Below are 24,108 nucleotides of genomic sequence, written 5' to 3'. Positions count from 1 at the left end.
TAATTTTTAACCATAGTGAAAACGAGTTGGAATTTTTTAAAACTATCTTGATTCTTGAAACCTGATACTCCATACATCTTCCAGCATCAATGATAAAGGGGAACCCTTACAACCTCTGCAGGAATGAGAAAGCCCGTGCACTTCCAAGATCAATATGGATAGTACATCGACTCAGTCTCACAAAGACTACCAGCTATTTACCGTTCTCAAGGCGCTGAAAATATCCAGGTTCATGGATAACACGACGTGGCCGGGTTGTTGCAGATTGAGGATGTGGGTTTATAACCTCCGACTGGCTTGTCGTAGAATGAGCTTCTGCGTTCATGGATGGTGAATGGATGGCAGACGGTCGCTGGTAAGACTGCAGTGGAGGTAGACTGAGTCCATCTTCCTCATCGTCATCAGCCCAGCGATCTCTATCATCATCCTCAAATCCACCTAGATCCTCTTCATCACTGATATAGTTGACATCCAATTCAACATTGAAATCCACATATCCCACATCGTTCTGCTCATCATTGTCACCATCTTCAACAGATATGTATTCCCGTTTCAGTTCAAAGCGGTCAGCAGACATTTGGATCATAATTGCTTCAATTGTTTCGGGTGCGAGGCGGTTACGGCGATAGTGGCAAACATCCCGAGCAGTACTGAACAGATTCTCGACACCAACACCACTCGCTGGAACTGCAAGGAAATCACGGGCCATTCGAGAAAGGATTGGGAAACGGGGTGCATTATCACGCCACCAGTCAAGGACATCAGGGACTGAACCCAGTGGTAAAGTTGCTTGAAAGTCACCATGGTTAGAACAATTGAAAAGGTCATAAATGCAGAAGTATTATTATTATTATTTAATCAAGTTTATTGTCCATACCGAGCCCTAGAGCTATGATAGACCATGATTCGTGGACTCGAGGTCAGTGGCTATTCTACAGTCTCTTGTCCCCATAGGTTCCTGAGGCGTTAGCCCCCTTCTATCATCTTTCCGATCCTTTTCCTCGCCCCAGACCGCCTGTATGCGCAGGGCTTTTGAGCATCGTGCTCTCCTTGTGTTTTGGAGCAAGATGGGTGTGGCCTAGGCTGACTCTCAGCCTTGGGCTACCCTCCCTGCTACCCCTCTCCTGTTCTAACTGCTTCCTCCAATGCTTCCAGTCCCCATTCGTCGTCTCTTCGGGCCCTTTCTGCCGTCTGCTGTAGGTGCGCCCGGGGTAGAGCTATGCTGGTGCTGGCTAGGAATTGTAGCAATGCCCTGGTAGCTTTGGGCTCTCCTAGGAGTCGTCCTTGTGGATATTCTTCTGCAGTGGTGGGTCTCAAGACTCCGTCAGTCTCTAGGTCCTTGTAGAGCCTGTTTCGTTGGTGTCGCCATTCCCGACATTCAAAGAGAAGATGGTGTATTGTCTCCCTTGATATACCGCATCCTTCACAGGTTGCATCCTCCCGGACCTGGATCCGATGTAGGTATGTTCCTATAGCGGCATGTCCTGACTTCAGTTGAAAATAACGGCTTGCTAGGTGTTTGGGAGCTATTGCAGCTGCTGGGTCGAGCCGCCAGTTCCTCTGTGGCCTGTATGTTCGTTGACCTTGTTGAGATCGCTGTCCAAGTTCTTTGCTGAGCCATCTCTGCCTTTGTGCTATAATGGCTTCTGTTCGGGCTCTACAGGTGAAGGCCAGGGATATCTCTCTTGGGCCTCTTCCTGGTGGCTTACTGGCTGCCTGTTTTGCTGCCTGGTCAGCTCTCTCATTTCCTTCTATTCCTGCATGTCCCGGCACCCATTGGATAGTAGTTTGGCAACCTCGGGCATGTAGTCTCTTGGCTATAGCATGTGCTTGGGTCACTAATGCTTGACCTGGCCCTGGCTGGGTGTGTCGCATCCTTGCAATGGCTGCTTGGGAGTCCAACAGGATAGTGATTGGTCTTTGGTCCCCCACTTTCTCTGCTAACTGGAGTGCTCGCACAACTCCCAGAAGCTCTGCATCAAAGACCTCATATCCCTTGCCTAATGGGAACCCCCGGGTCTTCCATGTTCCTCCCGGCTCTTGCCAAGCAATCCCTGCCCCGCTTTTGCCATTCTCTAATCTTGATCCATCTGACCAGATTGCTAGCTCTGGAGGGAGAGATTGCGCTGCTGCTAGGGCCTCTGGACCTGGTAGCATCTCTATTTGGCCTGGGAACTGGCTACTGGTTGTCTGTGTTGTGCTCTCAAAGCCCCCAGATGGGTCCACTGGTAGAATATTGGCTAGTTGTCGAGCAAGGTGTTGTCCCAGGGACCATCGGCCTCGGTTGTTTCTCTCAGCCCATTGTCGGTTCCCTGGGGTCTGTTCCCCAGGTTGGGCGTGCTGATCCCCTTCCCGGAAGCTCACTGGGAGGACCTCCTTAGCTGGGTGGTTCTCCGGTAAGCTGAGCAGCCGGGTAGTGTATTTCAATTGTCGGGCCTCCAATAGGGCCTCTGCTGGTGCCAGGCCCGCTTCGCGGACTAGTGGCCCTACAGGAGTGGATTTCAACATGCCGGTAATTGCACGGGCCTGTCGGTTGATCATGAGCTGTATACCCACTCGTCGATCCTTCTGGCCTTGCCACCAGAGCTCTGCTCCATACAGGGCTACTGACTGTATCGCTGCAACTTGGACCTGGCGAGCCAGTCCTGGAGCAAGTCCATGACTCTGGCATAGGCGTTGTACCCGGTTTTCTGCAGCCCGTGCCTTGCGCATACAGGTCTGATAGTGGGCTTTGAGATTCAGCCCAGAATCAAGCCAGACACCAAGCCATCGCGTTGCCTCTAAGTTGAAGGGCACACAGTGGCCATCTACCTCCACTCGTGCTCGTTGAATCTGATCTTTCAGTTCCCGGCCCCGTTTGCGAGTAAGTAGGACTGCTTCTGTTTTCCCTGCATCAAACTGGACCACATTACCATGCCCCCACTCAATGGCCACCTTGGCAGCTTCTTGCAGCTTCTTGCAGACCTCTCTAACCGAATATCCTGGAGCGAGCAGGCCTATGTCGTCTGCAAATGAGAGACACTGGATACCATTCACTCTCCTCTCAATTGCATCAAATACACCGCTGAGGTAGATAATGAAGAGAATTGGTGACACTGGCGAGCCCTGTGGCACCCCTGAGTTAACTGGGTGTGCTGGGCACTGTGTGTTGTCAATCTGTAGCTGTACCCATCTGTCAGTCAAGAAGGACTGTACCCATCGGATCAGATCCCCATCTAGGTTGAATTCGATCAGTCGGGCTATCAGTCGGCTTGGGTTCACATGGTCAAATGCTCCCTTCACGTCAAGGAATAGCGCTCCCATAAGTTGTTGGAGTTTCCATGCTTCATGGGTGTTCTGTATTAGACATGCCACTGCGTCAATTGCACTCCGTTGCTTGCGACCTCCCATCTGTCCTGGGTGTAGTACCCCCATAGTCTCACAGTGGTGGGCAATCGCGTCTGCCGCTACCTTCTCAACCACTTTCCCTAAGCAGTTTAGTAGGCTAATCACCCGGTAGGCCTTCACAGCTGTGTAGTCTGGCTTATTGGGTTTCCTCAGCAGAATACCCTTTGCCACCTTCCACACTGGTGGGTGTAGGCCTAGTCGGAAGCATTGTCGGGTTAGAGCAACAATTCTGGGGCTGTCCCATTCCCATAAAAGCCGGAGAGCCCGGAAGTTTAGTCGATCAATTCCTGGGGCCTTTTGGACTGCCTGGTGAAACAGAGCGTGTTTAACTATTCCTTCATCCACCTGGCCATGCCAGGATCCTTGGGGGACCTCAACTTCTTGGCTATTCCCTGGTGTCTGGGGGAAGGCTGTTTCCCGAATCAGGGCTTCCTTCTCGTCAATGGAGCTGGCAAGTTGACCCTGGGGCCCACGTAGCGTTGGGGTTGTTGCCATAGTCCTGGGCTTTGTGTAGTTCAGAGCCCGCCAGCATCTAGCAGTATCCCCTAGGCCTGGCTGATCTGTTGCTCCTTCCAGAAAGGTTTCCCAGCAGGTGCGTTTCGCTCGTCGGATGGCTCGATAGTAGCTATTCCGGACCTCTCTCAGTTCTGTTGTAGAGATCTCTTGACCCTGCCATGCCCGTCTTGCCTGACTGTAGGTCCTACGGGCCTCTTTAATCTCTGTCCCCCACCAGCGTTTTGATAGTGGAGTCACCCGTAGCTGTTTTGCATGCCGATTTAATACTGCTGTCAGGGCCTCCTGGATCCATATGGCTTCCCCAGCTAGGTCTTCTGACGAGCAAGAGTTCCCCAAACAGGGTCTGGATTCTGTTCTCGCTTGCCAATCTCCCTTGGCTTCCTCCAGGGCTTGTGGGTTGGCTTGAAGCGTCTGAATCTGCCACCCTGTTACATATTGTGAGGGTATTGTAGATATTCGTTCCAGAGAGGTCCATTCCATGATTATCAGTTCATGGTCTGAGCCGGTTGGGTGCTCTTGGTCAACAGTCCACATCTCCAGAGGCCCCATACTAACTGTGGTTAGAGCCAAGTCAATGATTGAAATCCCTGGTGTCCTTTTTGGTCGAGTGGGGACTCCTAGCTCATTGTTGATGTAGAGACCTGCTTCATCTACCAAATTCTCTAGCGGTCTGGCATTCACTCGGGCTCTTGCTAGAGGGTTCCATAGTGGGCTATGGGCGTTGAAATCTCCCACAAGCAGGCATCTTCCCTCAAGAACCTGGTCCCATTGCACATCCTCTAGTGCTCTTCTCTGTCTCTCATTCCCCCCATGCCAACAATGGCCAATTCCCAGCCAATTGTCATAGCAGTTGATTATTCTGGTTCTTCGTGTTTTTTCTCGGGCCCGATTCAGCTCCCATACATCCATTACCATGAGATATGGGTGATCAAGGAGATCTGTTCGGGCCTCCACAATTATTTCATTTAATATATCCCGCCGGATTGCTACCGCCACTCGCCGGTCTTGAAGAGATCCTGCTTCTGGCCAATATATCTGATATCCTCCATGTCGGAACTCCATATCAATATAAGGTTCCTGTAGGCATGCTAGTCTCACCCCTAGCTCCAGCCCCGCCTCCAGAGCCGCAACAGTGACCGCATAGGTCTTGCGGCAATTGTGTTGGAGTAGTCGCATTAGTGGGCTATTGAACGCCCTGGGGTGCTAATGCCCCTCATCTCTGTGTCCTCCTCTTGGCCAGTTGTCAAGCTAGGTCCCAGATACCGCTGGGTCTGGGGGCTGTTAGGAGCTGAGCTGCTCCGTGGTCGTGATTGGTGCTGGTCTCGGTTGACCACACTGAAAGCGAATCCTGGTGAGCTCAGAATGGCTGGTTTTACACTGGTCATTTGCTGAGGTCTCTCAGTCGGTTGGGATACGTCCTTGGACTCCACAGTTCTCTTTCTCAGTTCCTTCCTCACTGCTCGCTTGGCCGGGCAATTCCCTACTGTTGCAGGGTGTGGTCCTCCACAGGTGCCACATTTGGCCGGGATGTGTTTACAGGCGGTTCCTGGTTTGGCTGGGCAGTCTACCACCCGGCAGACATGTTCAGTGCCTTCATGGGGACCTGCACATATAAAGCAGCATGGTGGGTGGTCCCCACAGGCCTTGAAGCTGCGGTGGCCTAGTTGGCAGCATCTGGGGCAGACTGTGTCAACTCCTGTTTCCCAGTACTGCTCTGTCTTGTACCGGGATCCTCCAAAGCGAATGCCATTGATAAGAAGCCTCCGAGCCTCTTCTAGTGAACCCACTGTGACAACAATAGTTGATCCCTTCTGGTTGCTGTTCTGCAGTTCCTTGGAGCTCCGGAGCCATGTTGGGTTCCTCTTCAGTTGGTATTCAGTGCCCAGTTCAATCTCTTCACGAGCCAGAGTCAGGCCACAGGTGAGGTAGCGTCTAATTGGGACCCCATGGACCTTAACCCGGTACCATTGTTCTGGTAGCTCCACAGATATCACTGCTGGGTCTGCTTGTCGAGCTGCAGTGACTAAGAGGTCTTTATGATTGGGTAGCAGCATAGAGCCCAGGGTGCCTTTTTCCAGAAGAACTGTGATCGCTCCTGTATTGGTATATCCTGCATCCACCACTCGGATGAATGCTGGGAAGTGTTCCTTTGCTACTGCTCGGTTGATGGCCAGAATGACATCCTCTTTCTCTGTTCTTGGGGCGGCCTTTCCTCCCTCACGACGAAATAGTAGTCTCCGTGCTTCCTTGGGGCTGTCTTTGGCTGGCTTCAGTGTGATTGGATTGGGCTGGGTAGCCACAGCTGTTGCTTGGATTTGCCGGTTCTTCTGCTTCTTTCTGGTAACCTCCTGCCATTCCTGTCCTCCAGGTTTAGTGGAGAGTAGTGCAGCGAGGTCTGCAAACCTTGGTTCTTGCCTTGGTTGTTGGCTCATTTCCCTCACCTTGGGGGTCTGGTTGTTGTCTTGTTTGTTTGCCCGGTTTGATTGGGTATCAACTGCCAGTGTATTCTGCCTCACTGGCTCGCGCTGCTGGATGGTGCACTTGGCTTCTGTAAGCTCTGTGCGAAGCTTGCTGACTTCCAACTCCAGCTTTGTAATCCGCTCCATATATATTCCTTCACAGACTTGTCGCTCTGCTCTCCAGTTGGACAGCTCCTCTGCCAGGTGCGCCTGTATTTGTTCCTGGACCACCTGGTACATTTCTTGTTGCTGTGTCTGGGCTGCTTCCAGAGCTCCCACCAGTACCTGGGCTTGTTTGCTTGCATCTAGCAGGGAAGTTTGATGCTTTGGTCTGCTGATCAATGACTTTTGTAGAATCTTTCGTCGTCTGATTCCGCTTCTGGCCTCACTGGCCCGACTGGGGGTCCTGCTGGGTCCCTGAGGTTGCCAGCGCTCCTGGTCTTCATTTTCATCCATGCTAGCACTCTCCATGCTGCTATCGTTAAGTACCGGTTGCATCGTGTACCCAGATCGCCAGCGGGCTGGTGTTGGGGTGACTGGCATATCTTGTGTTTCTGCAAACTCGGAGGCCACGTTGCCCACTCCGGGGGGTGACGCGTGCGATATACCACCACCATGGGGTCTCAGTGCCTCCATGGTGGTTTATAGGTGCCAGAAGGCCCCTACCTGTCGATAAACGCGTGAAGAAGACGTGTTTTTCCTGGGTGCTGATTTTAATGTTCCAGGCGCCCGATGAAGTCTAATGCAGAAGTAACAAAAGAAGACTAACGCTCATCATCCAGGTATCTTTGCAGTTCAGTGTATTGATGACTCTGTGATTGTTCGTTTGAGTCAGACTGTTGGTTGTATCGGCGACGCTTGTACCGGTGAAGAGCTTGATCAATTACATTCAGATTGGTGGAGGATGCAGTCGCTTCGTTGATCAATGGATATCTGTTTCGGTAATAAGAAAAGACTTTTTTTAGTACATTCTCATATTTAACCGACCAAAGCATTCCTGAGCCACCATTTTCTTCCCAACTTGCTCCTTGGAAAACAGAAAGCTTTTGGCATGGATCAAGGACAGTGCCGATTGCATAAATGACGCCCTGAAATTCATATGTCTTTCCATAATATTCTGAAAGTTTTCTGTGCGCCATTGACAAACCCTGATAAAGCTGCCTTTTCCACGGTCGCTGTTTGTTTTCAAGGTGATGCTGATTATCCTCGATGTGATTGAAGAGACTGTTGTAGATCATATACACCTTGTATAAATATTAGCAAGGATCTAACCGTGGTGAAAATTGGCACATGCCTTATGAACTGTAACTCCATGGTGCTTAGACAGGCTGTTTGTAAAGTAGTAGAACTCTCGAAGCAGCTGAAGTAGGTACTCCACATGTCGCCATTCATGTTCTGCAAGACTCAGAGGGAAGATAGCATGGTCATCCGTTGTGGTGATAAACCTTCGAATTGGCTCCCTCAACTTATAAGCCCGTTCAAGCATAAGAAAGGTGGAATTCCAGCGAGTTTTGCAATCTAGAAGAAGACCAAGTGTTTTAGTATTGTGTGAATCCATTCGCTGATATCGTCGAAAGCTTTCCCGACGTTGAGGGCTGGCATTAACATATCGCACTAGTTTCCGGACCTATCTAGCATTAGCCGAGAACAAGTAACAAAGAAAAAAAAGAAAAAAGAAAAAAGAAAAAAGAAAAGAAAAGAAAAGAAAAGGGGAAATAGAATCAAAGCCTTGCTTTTTCGAGAGTACGAGTCAATCCTTTTTCTCTCAGGTTTTTATCATCATCATTCCAGCGGATGCCAACAACATCATCATTTTTGGCATCGATCTTTAGCTCACGCAAAAAGGCATTGACAGCAAGTTGTATGACATGTGTAAGACATGGAAGATGGTGTGGAGTGCTAAGAATGGCTTGTAGGCCACTGTCCATGGCATGCTCAAAGAAGTCATGTGTGTTCAAAGCGTCTTGCAAGCCATGAGCAACATCTGGATCTAAAGTCTGGGCAAGGGAATCTGTGATGTAGACAAACATTGTCCCATTGTTTCCAGCCTGTAATAGTCAGTATGATCTCAATTTCTTATGTTCTAACCATGGTGAGAGGATGTGTATATTATGACGTACATTGTCCGTTGTAATGCCAAGGAGGCGATGAGACAGATCATGCTTTTCCAATATTTTCAAGAGCACAGATCCAAGACGATCCCCAGAATGAGATCCTTCCAATGGAGAAAAACCAAGAAGGGCCTCGCAAAACCGGAAATCCGCTGAGATGAAATACCCAATAACTGCCATGAATGGTTTCTGATCTGGACTTGTCCAGCAATCAAGGGCAATGGAAATTTTACTGTCAGAAGGAAGGGTTTCCATGGTATTCCGTCGAGAAGTATGAGCAAGCTGCATTAGCAGATCTTTCACACCATTTCGATTGGGAAAATGCAGCTTTTTGTTCGGACCAGCCGCAAGATTTAGAAGACGTCGAAATTGTACATTTTCAATGAGTCGGAATGGGAGACGGTTACCAACAATGCAATGAACTACCTGTTCCTGAAATGCCTCACGAGAATAAGTCTTGTCTGGCGTGTTTATCTGGGAGATAGAAAGAATTCCTGAGTTAGTATACTTGTTTTGCATAACAGCATATTGGAGTAGACCTTGCACTTACTGGTCCTTTTCCAAGAAAGTCTTGAATGGAAGCATGACATTTTTGAGGATGCTGATAAGTGCATTGCCTGGTATTTGGATGTCTGATCATTGTTTTGGTCCCATTGCCTCTACCTGGATGATCAATAAAGGTCTCACAGTGAATACAGCGAGCATGTGGAGTGCCATCATCAAGACGTGCGACTTCTATGAAATGCTGCCAACCTTGAGAATGTTTGGATCCTCCCCATCGCATGTCTTTACCCTTCTTCTCAAACTTTCCAGCTGATATAGTTGTCCTCCACCAACGCATAAACTCATCTCGTTTTTGAATGAACTCAGATTCAGTGGTGAGGTTCTTGCGTTCTGGATATTTGACACATGTGTTTGTTCCATGTCTGCTTGAAATGATATCCAGGTCAAAGTCGCCGATTGGGTTGTTTTTCCGGTTGACAGAGGAATATGGTAAAGATGTATTCGGAAAGGGATCAATTGGCAAACTTCGCTGGCTCTCTGGAAAAGGAGAGGACTCTAAGTCAAGATTGGGAAGTATATCACTGAATGATGATTGTGGTGCTGGCGCAGGTGAGGAATGAGAAGTGTAAGGAGTATTTGCTGGAGAATCCATTGTACATAGCATTCATATAAACATGATGAGAAGGAAGAGAAAAATCTAATAATCCAGAGCAGAATTTCAAATTCAGCGCCCAACACACCCCAAACTTTTCTGTAATTGAGAAAAACACTTTAACCATGGTTTGAATTTTAATTTTCGTTGTCAGTTGCCTCTGTGTTCTCTTCCGGTTCCACACCCTCTCCTGGTTCTAAATCCTCTGTCTCATTTCGCTTGCGCTTCTGGGTCTCTGACTGTCTGATCACACTATTCTTCTGAATAGATCGGTTGTGCTCCTTGATCTTTGCTTGGATCTCCTCTGCTTGGCTTGTGAACATCTTCGGCCGACATTTTAGGAAGCCAGGAGTCTCCTTGATAGTGATCGCGGCCGGTTCTGAACGATCCAAAGAAAATGCACTCAAATCTTCGGAAAAATTATCGATTGCGTGTGTATAGCCGTACCGTTCAAGCACTTGTGCCTGGTCCTTGAGAACAACCACAGCCGCCTCATATTCCGCCTAATGAAACTAATGAGTTTCTAACCATGGTTAAAAGTGCGAGGAGCACTTACCTCACATCCAATCAGATTCTCTGGTCGCTTCTTCCCGCCCTTAAGCCCCCAACTGATCGTTTCCAGCATCTTGCTTTTGAGGGATCGGTAGTGCCAGAGGGCACCAAAAATTTCACCTTGCTGGACCAAGTCTTCCTCCTCATTTTTGTTGAGCATTGAGGGAGTTCGGCAAACTGCTTGATTCTGTTTAAGCGTGCGGCCAATCACCGGGCCCCACGGTGAGTATGGCATCTGATTGGAGATCTAAAATATGTTAATCTCACCACGGTAAGAAAAGTGGAGTGAGGGGACCTACTAAAAAACCCAGATCATTATACGCGCTCATCGCATTGGTCAGAACCGGGCCGGCAGACTTGACAACATGCTGTATAATTGCAGCCCAATTCGGGTGGAGGAAACGCTCAAAATATGCAGCTGAGTGTGACGCACTTGCAAGGGTATCAGGGGGTGGTTTGAGCTAGAATCAGTTTTATTAGCAACTTCATGTTCAATACTAGTGAACTGTCTGGTCAACCTACTAGGTCATTGAGTTTTGGGTCCTTCCAGAAGCCGTCAGTTTGGACCTGTCTCACAAGCTCATCGATGAAATTACGAGCTAACCGAAGACGGTCAGCATCCAGAGAAAATGGACGATCAAAATTCTTGTCTCCGAAAAGAAGGTCTTGGATCTCCAAGTCCCATTGGAAGTCCTTCAGATCATGCGAGGCTGCTGCAGGGTATGTCCAGTCTGGGTCAATCCATATAGCTATGTGGCGAAGAATCCGTTTGACCTTGTCAACTGCTTTTTCCAGGTTGCACCAATCATTCCTAGTCAGAAAGTTAATGATTCAAAAAGCTACTAACCGTGGGGAGATTATGGAGTCAGGGAACTGTAGCTTACCAGCATGGACATGGGAGATTTCGATTCTCCATTAGGCGTGAAAAGATGAAGTGGTAATCTTCTTCACTGAGATCCTTGAGAAACCCTGGGCGACGCCAGTCGAAGCGATAGTCATTGGTTTGGTAGGGGCTTGAGAGTCGCGGGAGTTGCTCATTCCGATAATTTGGAGGCAAAGGCCAAGGATTCTTGCGCTTTTTGTTATTCAACCAATAGTCCTCACGGCGTGGATAAAACAGGAGCCGAAGAGGGTAGTCTGGCTGACCAGCCTCAACACTGAGGATTAACTCCCAGTCCTCACATCGAACGAGGTGCGCGGTATGCCCGAAGATCTTTGTGGTGAACTCGAGAAATTTATCAAACTCTCGAAACCAGATCTGACTGTGGTTAGTACCATCTTCAACCTTTGATGTGGAAATCAACGTACAAAATCAAGTTTTGATGAAACCATTTTTCCTCCGAGGGTCCAGGTAAAGCGACGTTCTCCATATCGTGTCATTCCATATCGAAAAACATACGGCTGAAAGCCTTCATGGCTGATCACAGAGCCCATCCGGGCAGTGTGTGTGAGATTCAGACCAAAGAGTGTCTGCACCCAGTCAGAGAAAGTTGAGCCTCTGACAATTTCTCCTCGCTCTTTCTCTGGCACACTCTCCAGCCGACCGAGTATCTGGACTGCATTGTAGCCATCACTGTTTGAATGGTGCATGACTTCACGATTGGCCATCAGGGCAGCAAGGGTATCCTCTGTCATCTTGTCATCATCATAAAGGTCGATGGCCCACAGATAGTCATGAACTTCAGGTCGTGTGATGTCTTCCCCAGCATCAGCGCGTTCAATGGCCTCTTGAAGGATCTTGAGCATAGCTGAAACCCGATGCTGTCCATTTCGCAGTTCAAACGTGGTACCTTCTGGCAAAACTTGAATGTGAATCAATTCATTCTGATGTAGTTACCGGTTAGCAATGTAGTCACCATGGTTAGAATGTCAACGTACAGGATCACTAGTTTTTCTGGTAAGGGATTTGTGGAGGTCCATGAGCGTAGTCGTTTCTGTAACATGATCTGCCAAAACTGTCTCCAACATCTTGCTTGTAGTCGTCACTTTTAAGCGGTCCTCCTGTGCAAAACGCCGAACACCACACTTGAACGCCTCAGAAAGCTTCTCAATGAAACGTTCATCAATGGCTCGGTTACGTTCATTATGTGAGAGAGCACGAATATCCACCACAACACTCCCGAGGTATGCACTGTCAAGCTGGGTGACCATTCGATCGTCATGGATGAGCTTCTGGAGTAGTCCACCATTTCCAGATTGCTCGTTAGCCTGAGGAGCCTCAGGAGCAGGGTCAACATCGTCAGCACCTTTCCTGGCTTTGCTCGTGCTGGCCGGGGTTTTTGATTGTTTCTTTGGCGGCGCCATGGCGGCGAGCAAACTAACCGTGGGGAGAACAGGTCTCAGCGGTGTTTACTAACTTTTCATAAAACAGCCGATTTCTGAAAAACCTGATTAAAGAAAGGAAGATGGTTTCTTAGCATGGCGAGAATTTCGCGGAGTGATATTTATGCCCACGCCTCTTTTGTATTCACTAACCAGAGGAATGAAATAAAAAGCCAGTTTTACAAGTTTTATTTTCTCTTGCTTCACTGAAAGACACTCCGTAGGTTTTATATTCTTTGTGGTGATCTAGAATATAATTGGCGGATTTAGATTATATAATGCCCGGAGGCAATGTACTCTGTGGTTGCGACCGGAGGACACTCATAGAAGAGAAGTTGTAACCGGAATGCTATGTAGAACCTGTGAGGCTGTGACCATCTCACATTCCTCCCGTATTAGTTCCTTTGTTTAAAAAAATTCTAGACATATATTGATATTGCATTGTATAATGATGTCTTTCACCGTGGTGAGATTGCTATTGCGCAGAGTATACATGTAAATCGCATTAGCGCTATATATGTATATATATCTCAAGCTATATACTCTTGGGTACAGCATTCAAACAGAACAACTTCTTAGGCTTGTAATGCTTCGGAGTTGCTATTACTTTATGGATAGATATAAGTGTCTATATGATTCCAGAGGGATTCCTTCATGATAATTATGTATATTGCGACCGCTGCAACGATATTCTACTTACAACTTCGCATGAGGATGTATGTCGACATAGTAAATGTGCTGTAATTATACATGGCTGCGTAAACTATCAAGTGATCGTGTCTCAAATACAAAAATACCGAAAACTCGGGGCGGACTGGGGACCCCGCCCCGTTAACTGCCCCAAACTAACCATGGTTGGAATAGTGCGATATCCGATCGACGGATTGGGTATAGCACGGAGAGTCTTGGGGTTTTGGGGCAAAACCCGCCCCAACCCGCCGGGGTTTCGGGGCGGGCAGGGCCATGGCACACCCCGCCCCAAAGCCCACTGGGGCGGGGCATTACTTGCCAAAGCCCACCCCGCCCCGCCCCGAGTGACACTCTACCCCCGCTTATTTATACCCCTTCACCCCAGAAAACCTTCACCCCCCTCCAGAGCAATTCCATATAATAGCAAAAACCACAATGGGCAAAAGAATCATCGTCACGGGCGGCACCGGCAAAGCCGGCCAACACATAATAACCCACCTCCTCTCCCGCGGCCACGAGATCTTCAACATCGACCTCGCTTCTCTCCCCCCACAAATTGCCCCCGAATCCCTCGTCCACACCCTCCGCGCCGACCTCACAGACTCCGACCAAGTCCACGGCGCCTTCACCTCGCACTTCAAGATCACCGAGCCCTTCCGCGACGACCCCCTAGGCAAAGACCGCCCCGACGCAGTCATTCATCTAGCCGGATACTCGCGGAACATGATTGTGCCCGACAACGAAACCTTCCGCACGAACACGATGTCTACGTATAATGTGGTCGAGGCGGCGTGTCGGCTGGGGATTAAGAAGGTGATTATTGCGAGTTCGGTTACGGTGTATGGGGTTAGTTATGCGGAGGGGGATGTTGGGTTTCCGAGTTTTCCGGTCGATGAGGAAGTTGATGCGAATCCGATGGATAGTTATGCTATTGCAAAGGTTTGTGGGGAGGGGGTTGCGAGGGGGTTTGCCAGACGGTTTCCCGGGGTGGATATTTATGTGCTGAGAATTGGGAGGGTGGTTAATCCGGAGGAGTATCAGCAGGATATGTTTGCTTCTTATGTGAAAGAACCGGAGAGATGGGCTGTGCATGGGTGGTCGTATATTGATTCGCGGGATTTGGGGGAGATGTGTCATTTGAGTGTTGAGAAGGATGGGTTGGGGTTTCAGGTGTTTAATGCTACGAATGATGAGATCACGAACTATGAGTCGACAAGGAAGTTTCTCGAGAGGGTTTCGCCGGGGACGCCGTTTACGAGGGAGATGGGGGAGAGGGAGGCGCCGCTCAGTAATAGAAAGATTAAGGAGTTGTTAGGGTTTCGGGAGGGCCATCCGTGGCAGAAGTATTATGAGAGTAAATAGAGATTCTATAGCGTGACGGACATATGAAACGTCAACTATGAATTGTGCCCCGTAACAGCACCCCAGATATATGCCACCCAACTCCCAATGGTAAGCAACATGAGGGCGCTGAAACAAGTAACCGCAATCCACCTACTGCGATTACGATGCGTGAAAAGGTGCTTCTCGCGGAGCATCACAATATCCTCTCCACGGGCAATTCTCTGCTTCCGAGTCCACTGCAACGGCGCCAAATTCTCGCTAAATATTGCCCCGACCAGAATCACCAGGCCGACCGCTACAGATCCAGCAGCGAGAAAGAGGTAGACACGGACGACACGGCGGTAGGAGTCATTGTCAGCGTCTTGAAGAGCACCGGTGATGATTCGGATTATGATGCTCATTCTGCCTTCTTGTCAGTATGGTTTCGTTTGCTAGATGCCATTAACACGTACGCATTATTCATGGTAACCTTCAGTGCATATGCAGATCCAAAGACTGATTGGTGCCAGAGGGTTGTCCGGATACTGTCGATGACGGATGTCGGACCTAGAGACATCGCGATGGCGTATATGCCAAACGATGCGCCGGTTCCGGCTTGCGTTTTGGCAAAGTTGACTAGGGCCATGCTTAGGAACATGCCAATTCCGCATATGCACACTTGTCAAATGAGCACATTGTCAATTGATTAGTTTTTCTTGGATGACTTACTAACTGATGCTCGATTTCCGAGAACATCAATGAAAATACCCAAACACGGGACCAGAAAGAATCCTAAAACATCAGCGTCAGAACATATCATCTAGGGATAGAAGATACATACCAGCATATTGCGATAACGAACTATACCACCCCGCCTTAATTGCATCAACATTGAACCTCTTCTGCGCCAGCTCCGTCGCATTTTGACTGAATACAGAGGCAGTGCTCGTCTGAAATATCGAAAAACCCATGACAGCCCAGAACATCCATGATAGCTCAAATATCTTCTTGAGTTCAAACTTCTTGTTCTTCTCCCTCAGAGTCTCTTTGGTGCCGATGTCCTCTCGGCCTTTGAAGTGTTTGTTGCAGTAGCGGTTGAAGAAGTAGAAGATGAGAGTGGCTAGGTTGGTGAAAAGGTTCATGAAGACGGACGTCCAGAAGACCCAGGCGAAGTTTCCGGTGTTCTGCTCTCTTAGCATGTGTCTTAACATCGTGGAAAATGTACTCACCCTGGCTATAACGTTGGCAGTAGACTTTCCAACGAATCCACCAATCTTCCCAACTGCCAGCTCAAATCCCAACGTGGATGCAAATCCGTTACTAGGCGGGAACCACGATGAGAACATCTTATACTGCGCAATCTGCGTCGCGATATCCCCCAGCGCAAGGATAATCCTACCCCCGACCATGAAATTGAAGGAACGGACTGTCGTGGCCGCAGCGACAAGAATTGAACCGATGGTGTAGACGATATTCCCGTAAACTATCATTCCTACATAGTTTAGGTAAGTTTCTGGTCGTTGTGAGCGCCTTTTAGTATATGCAACTTACCAGCACCCCCAACCCGATCTGTGATTATACCACTAATCAACATGAGCAAGGTAGCCATGAAATCCTCGCTTGCTTCAAGGAGGGAGAATTGAGTGTTTGAGATGTGCATTTTCTGCATCAATCAGCATTTATCCACCATGTTTCTTGAGTAGGGCGCGCACCTTCTTGATAGTACTCTTCATCGCTCCCGTAACACCGGAACTCCAATGCGATCCAAAACTGATACACGAGATAAGAAAGACTGCGAACAGCTTCGCGGTCAGCGGAGGATAGCGTTTCCCGTCATCTCTGGCAAGTTGGTTTTCCTGGGATGTAGACTCGGTCGAGACAACGATCGAGTCTTGAGCCTTAAGCTCGGGCTTGGTAGACTCCATAGTTCTAGGCCTCTGAACGCACGATTCTACGGAAAATATATGCGATCGAACATCGTGTCGCAGGAAAGACTTCTATTTAAGCAGTGAAAATAAGCCCGACGATCGGAGCAGTGGCGTGTCCTGTCAAATCCTGATCAGATAAGATTCCTCATCGGTCAAATGTGCGGCCACCGAGCGGGGCATGGCCGGTATTATTGCTATAAATGGTTAGTAGCCAAGAGCTAGTATCCTGTCTTAATATGCTACCAGAAAAACCGAAGCTGGAAGTGTTTCTCATTGGACGGTTTCGGAAGAAAAGAGCACTGATTGATAAGATCCCGAGAGATACTGTGGGTGTAGGGCCTATCACCGAGCCATGTCCACGCCATGTTCAATTTTTTTTTAAGGCAAGTTAGGCAGACGAACCGTGGATTGACGGACTAACTTAGATTAGGCGCTATATTTTGTGTATCGGACTCCCAGTTCCAACGCGTCAGGGAAAACAATTCAAAACCAGAATAGATATCTAAACGATCATGCGTATGTATAACAGAACGGCCCACCAGTCGTATCCAACAAATCTCCCAGTCGGTACGGTTCAACCAATCCTCCCAAATCAACAATATCATCCAATGTAGTATTTCTTGACGGCGGGTCGTTAAACATTGTGATAGTCCACCAACAGTATGCCGTCTTGTTTCCGGATCGCGATTCTGCCAGATCCAGAAGACGCGGTCGATCATGGCGTGGTGTACTTAGAATGCTGGTTCGGAAGGGAAAACGTAAAAGTCCTATCATTTATTTGTTAGCTTTCGAATATGCTTCCATGGTTAAGGTAGACGTACACCACCCGGGTCGCCGCCGATAGTGTAATGGCCTCCACCGTGAACACCAATATTGTCTGAGGTGAGATTTCCCTGCATAGTGTCTTGGAAGGAACCGATGTCTGTGTAGTTCGTGATAAGACCAGTAACGTCGCTGGACTTGGTCCATCTCATGGAGACATAGGATGAGATATCCCGTCGGAGGCAGCGGGGGTTATAGTCGAGTCCATTTCCGGGTTGGGGCTTGAGGCCGAGGATTTTTAGTGTCGGACCGACGGGGCCGAGCTTCATGGACATACTGTAGTCATTAGCCATCGCACTCGGAGGACATAGTGCACAGGGCATACTTCTTGAAGGGACCGGTAGTCACACATCCTCCACCCCGACCTGGCGGAACGTTGGTAATGGGTGCTACAGGGGTTGCATTATGCGGAACATACTCCCCATTGCCCGACAAACTGTAATCGGACCCATCGAAGAGAGGCGAGTTTATTGGATCGTGTGCGTATTTATTCCATGCCCAGTAGGGTTGATAGCCATCGTAGCCACACTCGTTGCGGAGGGCTTGCTCGAATGCTCAAGTGTAGTAGCGGTGCCATGTTAGGAAATTGCCCTGTTTTGTTAATGCTGTGTCTATAGGGGTGCATACGATGTGGACGTACTGTGGCGTGGATGGCTGGAGTCTGTCTGATATGAACAGATACGAAGTGATCGAATCGGTTGCGGATGCCCGGTGCGTCTGTGGATGCGAGTTTTGGCGGCTTAGACATTAGACAAAGCATTGCATTGGTATACTTTTTCCTCTCTATTAGACTGAGAGAACCCTGCTCGCGAGTTAATGATTGGACAGTGATTTCAGTTAATAGATCACGACTTACCACTCTCGCCGAATAGCCGCATTTCGAAGAGTACATGTTTGGTTCGCGTCTCTGTGTGACCGGTCATAGGCAATAAGGTTCACCAGGGCATCGTTGGCTAGGACATCAACCTCGTCCGGGATGCGTGGTGTAGAATTTGTAGTAACCAATGCAGCCAGAATGGCAATCATCACACAAGTGATATAGAGCCGCATCTTGAAGCATCATCGGGTATGTCATACAGAAGAAAAAGAAGACTCAAAATCGGCCCTGTTTATAATGTACAACAATGCACGTGGCCAATCTCGCAGACTTCAATTTGGGCAGTGTTAGTAGCACACTGCTTATTCTTTCTTTTTTGAGTTAGACTACCTCGTATAGAGCAGATAAACTTGGCTGGGTGGATTCGGCCGATTGATCGGCAGTGTAGATGCTGATAAGCATAGCGAGTATACGAGGATTGCTTATTTACGCCCTAAATTAACGAAATTGATCGTATGCATATGTGCGTAGATTGCCATGGTTAGCTAGTAAGTTTATTCTCGTATCCTCTGTAATACGAGGGCTTTGCTGGCTTCTAGTCAGAGGGAGGAAAATGAGCGAGCATTTTTAAGAGATACAAGAACTAATTCTGCTGGATGTAAGCATTCCCTGCTCGTTTTCATGTCCATTGATATGGCTCTTGTGATAGGCTACGCCTAAAGTGGCACTCGGAACATGATGAGGATCTATCGGACAAATAGTCGGCCCGATTACCGAGGCCAGGGGATCTTTATATAGGTCGGTGTTTACACGTATTTAGATAGTCAAGCACTCAAGCACTTGTTCTACGTGTGGTTACCATAGACTTCAATATTACTCCTTTCGGCGTATACTAAACTCTCTATCTTCTGTACGCCATATAGCCTCGTGCAGTCGGATTATCGGCTCCCGATTCCCCGAACCTGAGCTACCCGCTTCAGAACAGGTCCTCGCAAGCACGTGATATTCTGTTGGATGCCCGATGCATTGGGCATACATTTACGCGGACCTTTATATGCTAGCTTCCGACCTTAGCAGGCGTACTTTCTTTCTTTCTCTGTCGAATCCTTCCTGTAAATAGCTAGATAATGGCTTTTGATTTTGAAGTCTAGCCCCTTACAGCTCTGGCTTGCGCCTTTGAACTATATACGATGAGCTGGATACATTATATCAGATTCTTGACGCATAGACAACATCACAAATCCTCCCGCATGCATTCCCTCACACTGTACTTATACATGTCTTAATGAACGCTCAGGATCCTGATATCTAGTTTCTTGCATGCCTGGTTTGTGTTCATGATAAATTTGGGTGTTGGTTATGGGACGCTTCGTACCCCCCTGATTGAGCTGTAACTCACCTTAGCGCATCATAACTGAAAATCATACTTCCTGGTAGCCTTCAGAATCTGCCCACCTTTAGGGATTGACTCCCGTCGAGAAGCATGACGCCCAAGCTACAGATGTCATGTGAGCGCTCTCAGCTGGGTGTGGGTACGTGTAAACATATAATGACATGTCCTCGTTCTCCGCACTCTCTTCTTTCGAGAGACGGTTCTACTATATTCCCAGGTTGACATCGACATCCTGGATTTCTGGGCGCCAGTGCTGTGATCTGGTTAGGAATGAAGTGTCAATTCGGAGGTCCCTGCTTTCAGAGTCGTAAAAAAAGAGAACCCAGCGATTCCCCAGAGCACGATGCAACCACTGGCTCTTTGTTTTGACCGAACAATGCTGAAAATAGTGTATCGCCATGTCCCTTTTATTTTAGGCGTCACTGCTAGCAATGCCTTATTCTCCGATTCACAGCTAAAGTATTAAACGCATCAAATGCAGCCTCAGACTTCTCCCAGATATATATGGCGCAGTTTCTCGTCAAGCGCCTATACATATACATATCGTCGTACCTGCTGGGTCTCAGCTAGTCGTTCCTCCCTATATCCTCTGCCTCCGGAGTCCTGGCAAGGAGACCATGCAGCTGCGGCAATATCACGAGGCGGTGAGAGACCCGGGCATTGAGAATTATTAAGACGAACGATCTTTTTGTATAGAATGTTAAGAGTCGCTCTAGCCCTGTAGGGCTGAATGCAATAAGAGCATTGTAATTGGTGCATGGTGATTCCCAAAGAGGCAGTTTATGCTGGACGCTGCGATGATCTCATCGTCAGACGCTAAGCCCGATCGGGAGTTTCTGTTACTTAACCGGCTGAAGGGGAAATCCCAAAAGAGGAATACGGCTATTCGGACCCGAATAAGCAATAGTCCGCGGAGATACTCAGCTGCGGAGGAGTTGGGGAGAGAAAAGTAAGGAGTTTCCAACTTTGGGGGTGAAGAACTGGTGGTTTCTCTCGGCCTGTTGACGAGGTGATGCTGGCCGTGTGTACAGAGTCCCCTGTAAGTATCAGAAACAACAGAGTGGCCGGACAGCTCATCTGTGCTGACAGCTGGCAGATTCAATAACAGCAGGATGCCTGAGGTGCATTCGCATTCTCCCTCCAAGTCCCGGGTGGACTGGTCCCGCTGGCATTTCGATATCGACAACTATCTGAATCGGTTCATTCCTGCGCCTCCTTGGCGATGGGTCCCCCGGCCTATCTCGCATTTCTTCGGATATCGAGGTGACCAGTCGCCGCGGGCTATTGGTAACCTGGTCATCGCCTTCTGGGCATTAATCGGGGTGTTTTGTGGTGTGTCTGTGACCATGTCGGTGTCGATGAGAGTGCCGGCTTTCCAACATCATAATGCACCACTTATTATTGCCAGTATGGTACGTTAAATCGCCAAGACCTGTCATTTGAAAATTAATCGACTAACGTGGAAAAGGGAGCCGCGGCAGTATTGCAATTCGCCTTGATCGATTCACCTTTTGCCCAGCCTCGCAACGCGATCCTTGGACAAGTCATTGCCTCTGCCATCGGAGTCGGAATAGCCAAGTTATTTGCATTGAATCCCCATGCGGAAGCCTTGCCAGAACTCAGTGCACCCCTCGCTTGTGCCATCGTAACGGCCGTCATGGTGCTCACCAACACATCGCACCCCCCGGCAGGTGCCACAGCCGTACTGGCAGTCACTGAAGGCGCAGGCATGGGCTGGTGGTTAATACCTGTCGTGATTTTAGAATCGACACTCATGGTGGCCGTAGCGTGTCTGATCAACAACATTCAACGACGGTATCCTGCGTACTGGTGGACTCCTGTGGCATTGTCACGCAAACGAGAGGAGGACGTTGAGAAGGCCAAGAAGGAAGAAGCTGAAGTCATCTCCAGCTCAAGTAGCGTTAAAGAGAGCTTATCAGAGCAACCTATACAGATAGTGATTCGACGGGATGAGGTGATCATGCCGGACAACATCTGGATCACGGCGGAGGAACGAGAGGTCCTGGAGACCATCAGCCACCGGTTACGATAGCCGGGGAAAAGCAGGTCTTTATATACATATCTCTTATCTCTCACTCTGAATGTTTACTAAATGGCTTATCTCCTATTGATGCACGTGACTTTTATGCCCAATCAGGAAAGGCCGCCACGTCGAAGGCGGTGACCCCTTTCGGCCAATGACACAGCAGCATCTACCCACTGAAGGATTTTCTTCTCGGCCCTCGTCAAAGAAGCCTGAATTTTCTTCAACCCTTCTCTCTTCTTCTTCTCTTCATCTACTCATCTCTTATTATTTGTGTCTTTCCTATATCTAGCGGAAAGAAAAGAAGTGTTCTATCTGTGGCGCTTATTATCCCAGCCATTTCTAGTTATCGATAAGGGCTTCCACTATTCCCCACCGGATTAAAAGCCTTTTTCGGTCGCCCCTCTGGCCCCGCCTTAAGACTTTTCCCTCCTTCTCCTCTCCCTCCTACCGATTTAGTCTACCTCCCTAATACTCCCTCATATCCGCCAAAATGGTCTCTGCTTCCAAGGCTGCCCGTCTGGCCAAGCGTGGTGACGAAAAGAAGAAGCCCTCCAAGTCCAAGGGCAATGAGACTCAAGACGCTGACACCAGCAACCCATTGCCGGCGGACGAGCAACCCGCCACCACCGGCGAAAAGATGAAAGACGTTGAGAAGCTCACAGCTCAGATGGACAAGCACGGTCTGTCGGACCGTGTCACCACCGGTGTCCTCGCCTCGCAGGAATCCTCTCGCGACGTTAAGATCACTTCCGCCTCGCTGGTGTTCCACGGAAAGGTCCTGTTCAACGACTCTACTCTCGAACTGAACTACGGTCGTCGCTACGGTCTCTTGGGTGAGAACGGTTGCGGAAAGTCCACTCTGCTCAAGTCCATTGCCTCGCGGGAATTCCCCATTCCTGAGCACATCGATGTCTATCTCCTGAACGAGGGTGCTCCTCCTACCGAGTATGGTGCTCTGGAGTGGGTTGTCCGCCAGGCAGAGGAGCAGATGCAGCGGATGGAAGAGAAAGCGGAAGAACTCCTTGAGTCTCTCGGTCCTGACAGCCCCATTCTCATGGACCTGTATGACGTATGCTACCCCCCGGTTTGCTGTCGACTGGAAATCATGCTAATTGTTCTCAGGAAATCGACAAAATGGACCCCTCCACCTTCCACACCCGTGCCTCCCTGATTCTCACGGGTCTTGGTTTCAACAAGACCACCATCAACAAGAAGACCAAGGACATGTCTGGTGGTTGGCGTATGCGTGTGGCGCTCGGAAAGGCCCTCTTCGTCAAGCCCTCGCTGCTGCTCCTGGACGACCCCACCGCTCACTTGGATCTTGAAGCCTGTGTGTGGTTGGAAGAATACATGAAGAAGTGGGACCGCACTCTGGTCCTCGTTTCTCACTCCATGGATTTCTTGAACGGTGTCTGCACCAACATGCTTGATATGCGTATGAAGCAGCTCCTCTACTACGGTGGTAACTACGACTCGTACCACAAGACCCGCTCCGAACAGGAGACCAACCAAATGAAGGCCTACGCCAAGCAGCAGGAAGAAATTGCTCACATCAAGAAGTTCATTGCTTCGGCTGGTACATATGCCAACCTGGTCCGTCAGGCCAAGTCGCGTCAGAAGATTCTGGACAAGATGGAGGCCGATGGTTTCATCCAGCCCGTTATCCCCGACCGTACCTTCTCCTTCCGTTTCGCCGATGTCGAGAAGCTCCCTCCCCCCGTCTTGTCGTTTGATGATGTTAGCTTCTCCTACTCTGGCAAGTGGGAAGATACCCTCTACCGCAACCTCGACTTTGGCGTGGACATGGACTCCCGTACTGCCCTTGTCGGTCCCAACGGTGTGGGCAAGTCAACTCTCCTCCGTCTGATGACCGGCAAGCTGAGCCCCATCGGTGGTCGTGTTTCCCGCCATACCCACTTGAAGCTGGGCATGTACTCTCAGCACTCCGCTGAGCAGCTCGACTTGACCAAGTCCGCTCTTGAGTTCGTCCGTGACAGGTTCCCCGAGAAGAGCCAGGACTACCAGTACTGGCGTCAGCAGCTGGGCCGCTACGGTCTCTCCGGTGAATCGCAGATGGCCCTCATGGGTACTCTGTCGGAGGGTCAGAAGAGCCGTATCGTCTTTGCCCTGCTTGCCATTGAGTCGCCCAACATGATTCTGCTGGACGAGCCTACGAACGGTCTCGATATCCCCACCATTGACAGTTTGGCTGAGGCCATCAATGCCTACAGCGGTGGTGTTGTTGTCGTGTCCCACGACTTCCGTCTGCTCGACAAGATTGCCAAGGACATTATGGTCTGTGAAAACCAGACCGTCACCCGGTGGGACGGATCCATTGGACAGTACAAGGATTACCTGCGTAAGAAGATGCTTCAGGCCGGCGCTGTCTAGGGTGGATTTGTTTATGTTTCTTGCATGTAATGATTGGATGTTTGAGATGACCATGAAAATAAATTGAGTCAAAAAAGTTTTCTGGATTATCTCGCAGGGTCATTTTTATTAGTGGTTGGTTGCGTGTTTTCTTTTCGTTCTTATACATGTCTAGATGGAACCCCGTTAGTAGAGCTGTGCCCCGGGGTTAGATC

General features: G+C 49.1%; 7 protein-coding genes across 7 annotated transcripts; 3 read left to right on the top strand and 4 right to left on the bottom strand.

Moving 5' to 3' along the window:
• Positions 1-193: 193 nt before the first annotated feature.
• Positions 194-709, bottom strand: ACHE_21221S (uncharacterized protein; the record flags this gene model as incomplete). Its single annotated transcript, XM_043275280.1, has 1 exon — positions 194-709. The coding sequence occupies one exon, from the start codon at positions 707-709 to the stop codon at positions 194-196; it is 516 nt and encodes a 171-aa protein (XP_043134285.1).
• A 9,057-nt stretch (positions 710-9,766) lies between these two features.
• On the bottom strand, positions 9,767-12,485 carry ACHE_21220S (uncharacterized protein; the record flags this gene model as incomplete). The annotated part of the gene is made up of 7 exons (XM_043275279.1): positions 9,767-10,132; positions 10,186-10,428; positions 10,481-10,642; positions 10,704-10,992; positions 11,066-11,439; positions 11,490-12,005; positions 12,060-12,485. The coding sequence occupies 7 exons, from the start codon at positions 12,483-12,485 to the stop codon at positions 9,767-9,769; spliced, it is 2,376 nt and encodes a 791-aa protein (XP_043134284.1).
• A 1,143-nt stretch (positions 12,486-13,628) lies between these two features.
• Positions 13,629-14,555, top strand: ACHE_21219A (NAD-dependent epimerase/dehydratase family protein; the record flags this gene model as incomplete). Its single annotated transcript, XM_043275278.1, has 1 exon — positions 13,629-14,555. One exon carries the CDS (start codon positions 13,629-13,631, stop codon positions 14,553-14,555), a length of 927 nt encoding a protein of 308 aa, XP_043134283.1.
• A 35-nt stretch (positions 14,556-14,590) lies between these two features.
• Positions 14,591-15,442, bottom strand: ACHE_21218S (putative MFS transporter; the record flags this gene model as incomplete). The annotated part of the gene is made up of 4 exons (XM_043275276.1): positions 14,591-14,939; positions 14,990-15,194; positions 15,246-15,308; positions 15,358-15,442. Coding segments are annotated over 4 exons (702 nt in total), but the record flags the coding sequence as incomplete, so codon positions are not given.
• A 1,733-nt stretch (positions 15,443-17,175) lies between these two features.
• Positions 17,176-18,316, bottom strand: ACHE_21217S (tyrosinase family protein; the record flags this gene model as incomplete). The annotated part of the gene is made up of 5 exons (XM_043275275.1): positions 17,176-17,211; positions 17,266-17,542; positions 17,592-17,820; positions 17,894-18,057; positions 18,123-18,316. The coding sequence occupies 5 exons, from the start codon at positions 18,314-18,316 to the stop codon at positions 17,176-17,178; spliced, it is 900 nt and encodes a 299-aa protein (XP_043134281.1).
• A 2,272-nt stretch (positions 18,317-20,588) lies between these two features.
• ACHE_21216A (HPP family protein) lies at positions 20,589-21,529 on the top strand (the record flags this gene model as incomplete). Its single annotated transcript, XM_043275274.1, has 2 exons — positions 20,589-20,888; positions 20,945-21,529. The coding sequence occupies 2 exons, from the start codon at positions 20,589-20,591 to the stop codon at positions 21,527-21,529; spliced, it is 885 nt and encodes a 294-aa protein (XP_043134280.1).
• A 484-nt stretch (positions 21,530-22,013) lies between these two features.
• Positions 22,014-23,914, top strand: ARB1 (ATP-binding cassette family ATPase ARB1; the record flags this gene model as incomplete). The annotated part of the gene is made up of 2 exons (XM_043275273.1): positions 22,014-22,592; positions 22,646-23,914. 2 exons carry the CDS (start codon positions 22,014-22,016, stop codon positions 23,912-23,914), a joined length of 1,848 nt encoding a protein of 615 aa, XP_043134279.1.
• Between the last annotated feature and the right edge of the window lie 194 nt (positions 23,915-24,108).

Source organism: Aspergillus chevalieri, chromosome 2, assembly GCF_016861735.1.
Source record: "Aspergillus chevalieri M1 DNA, chromosome 2, nearly complete sequence".
Classification (NCBI taxonomy): Eukaryota; Fungi; Ascomycota; class Eurotiomycetes; order Eurotiales; family Aspergillaceae; genus Aspergillus; species Aspergillus chevalieri.
This window is presented reverse-complemented; position numbering and strand designations above follow the sequence as displayed.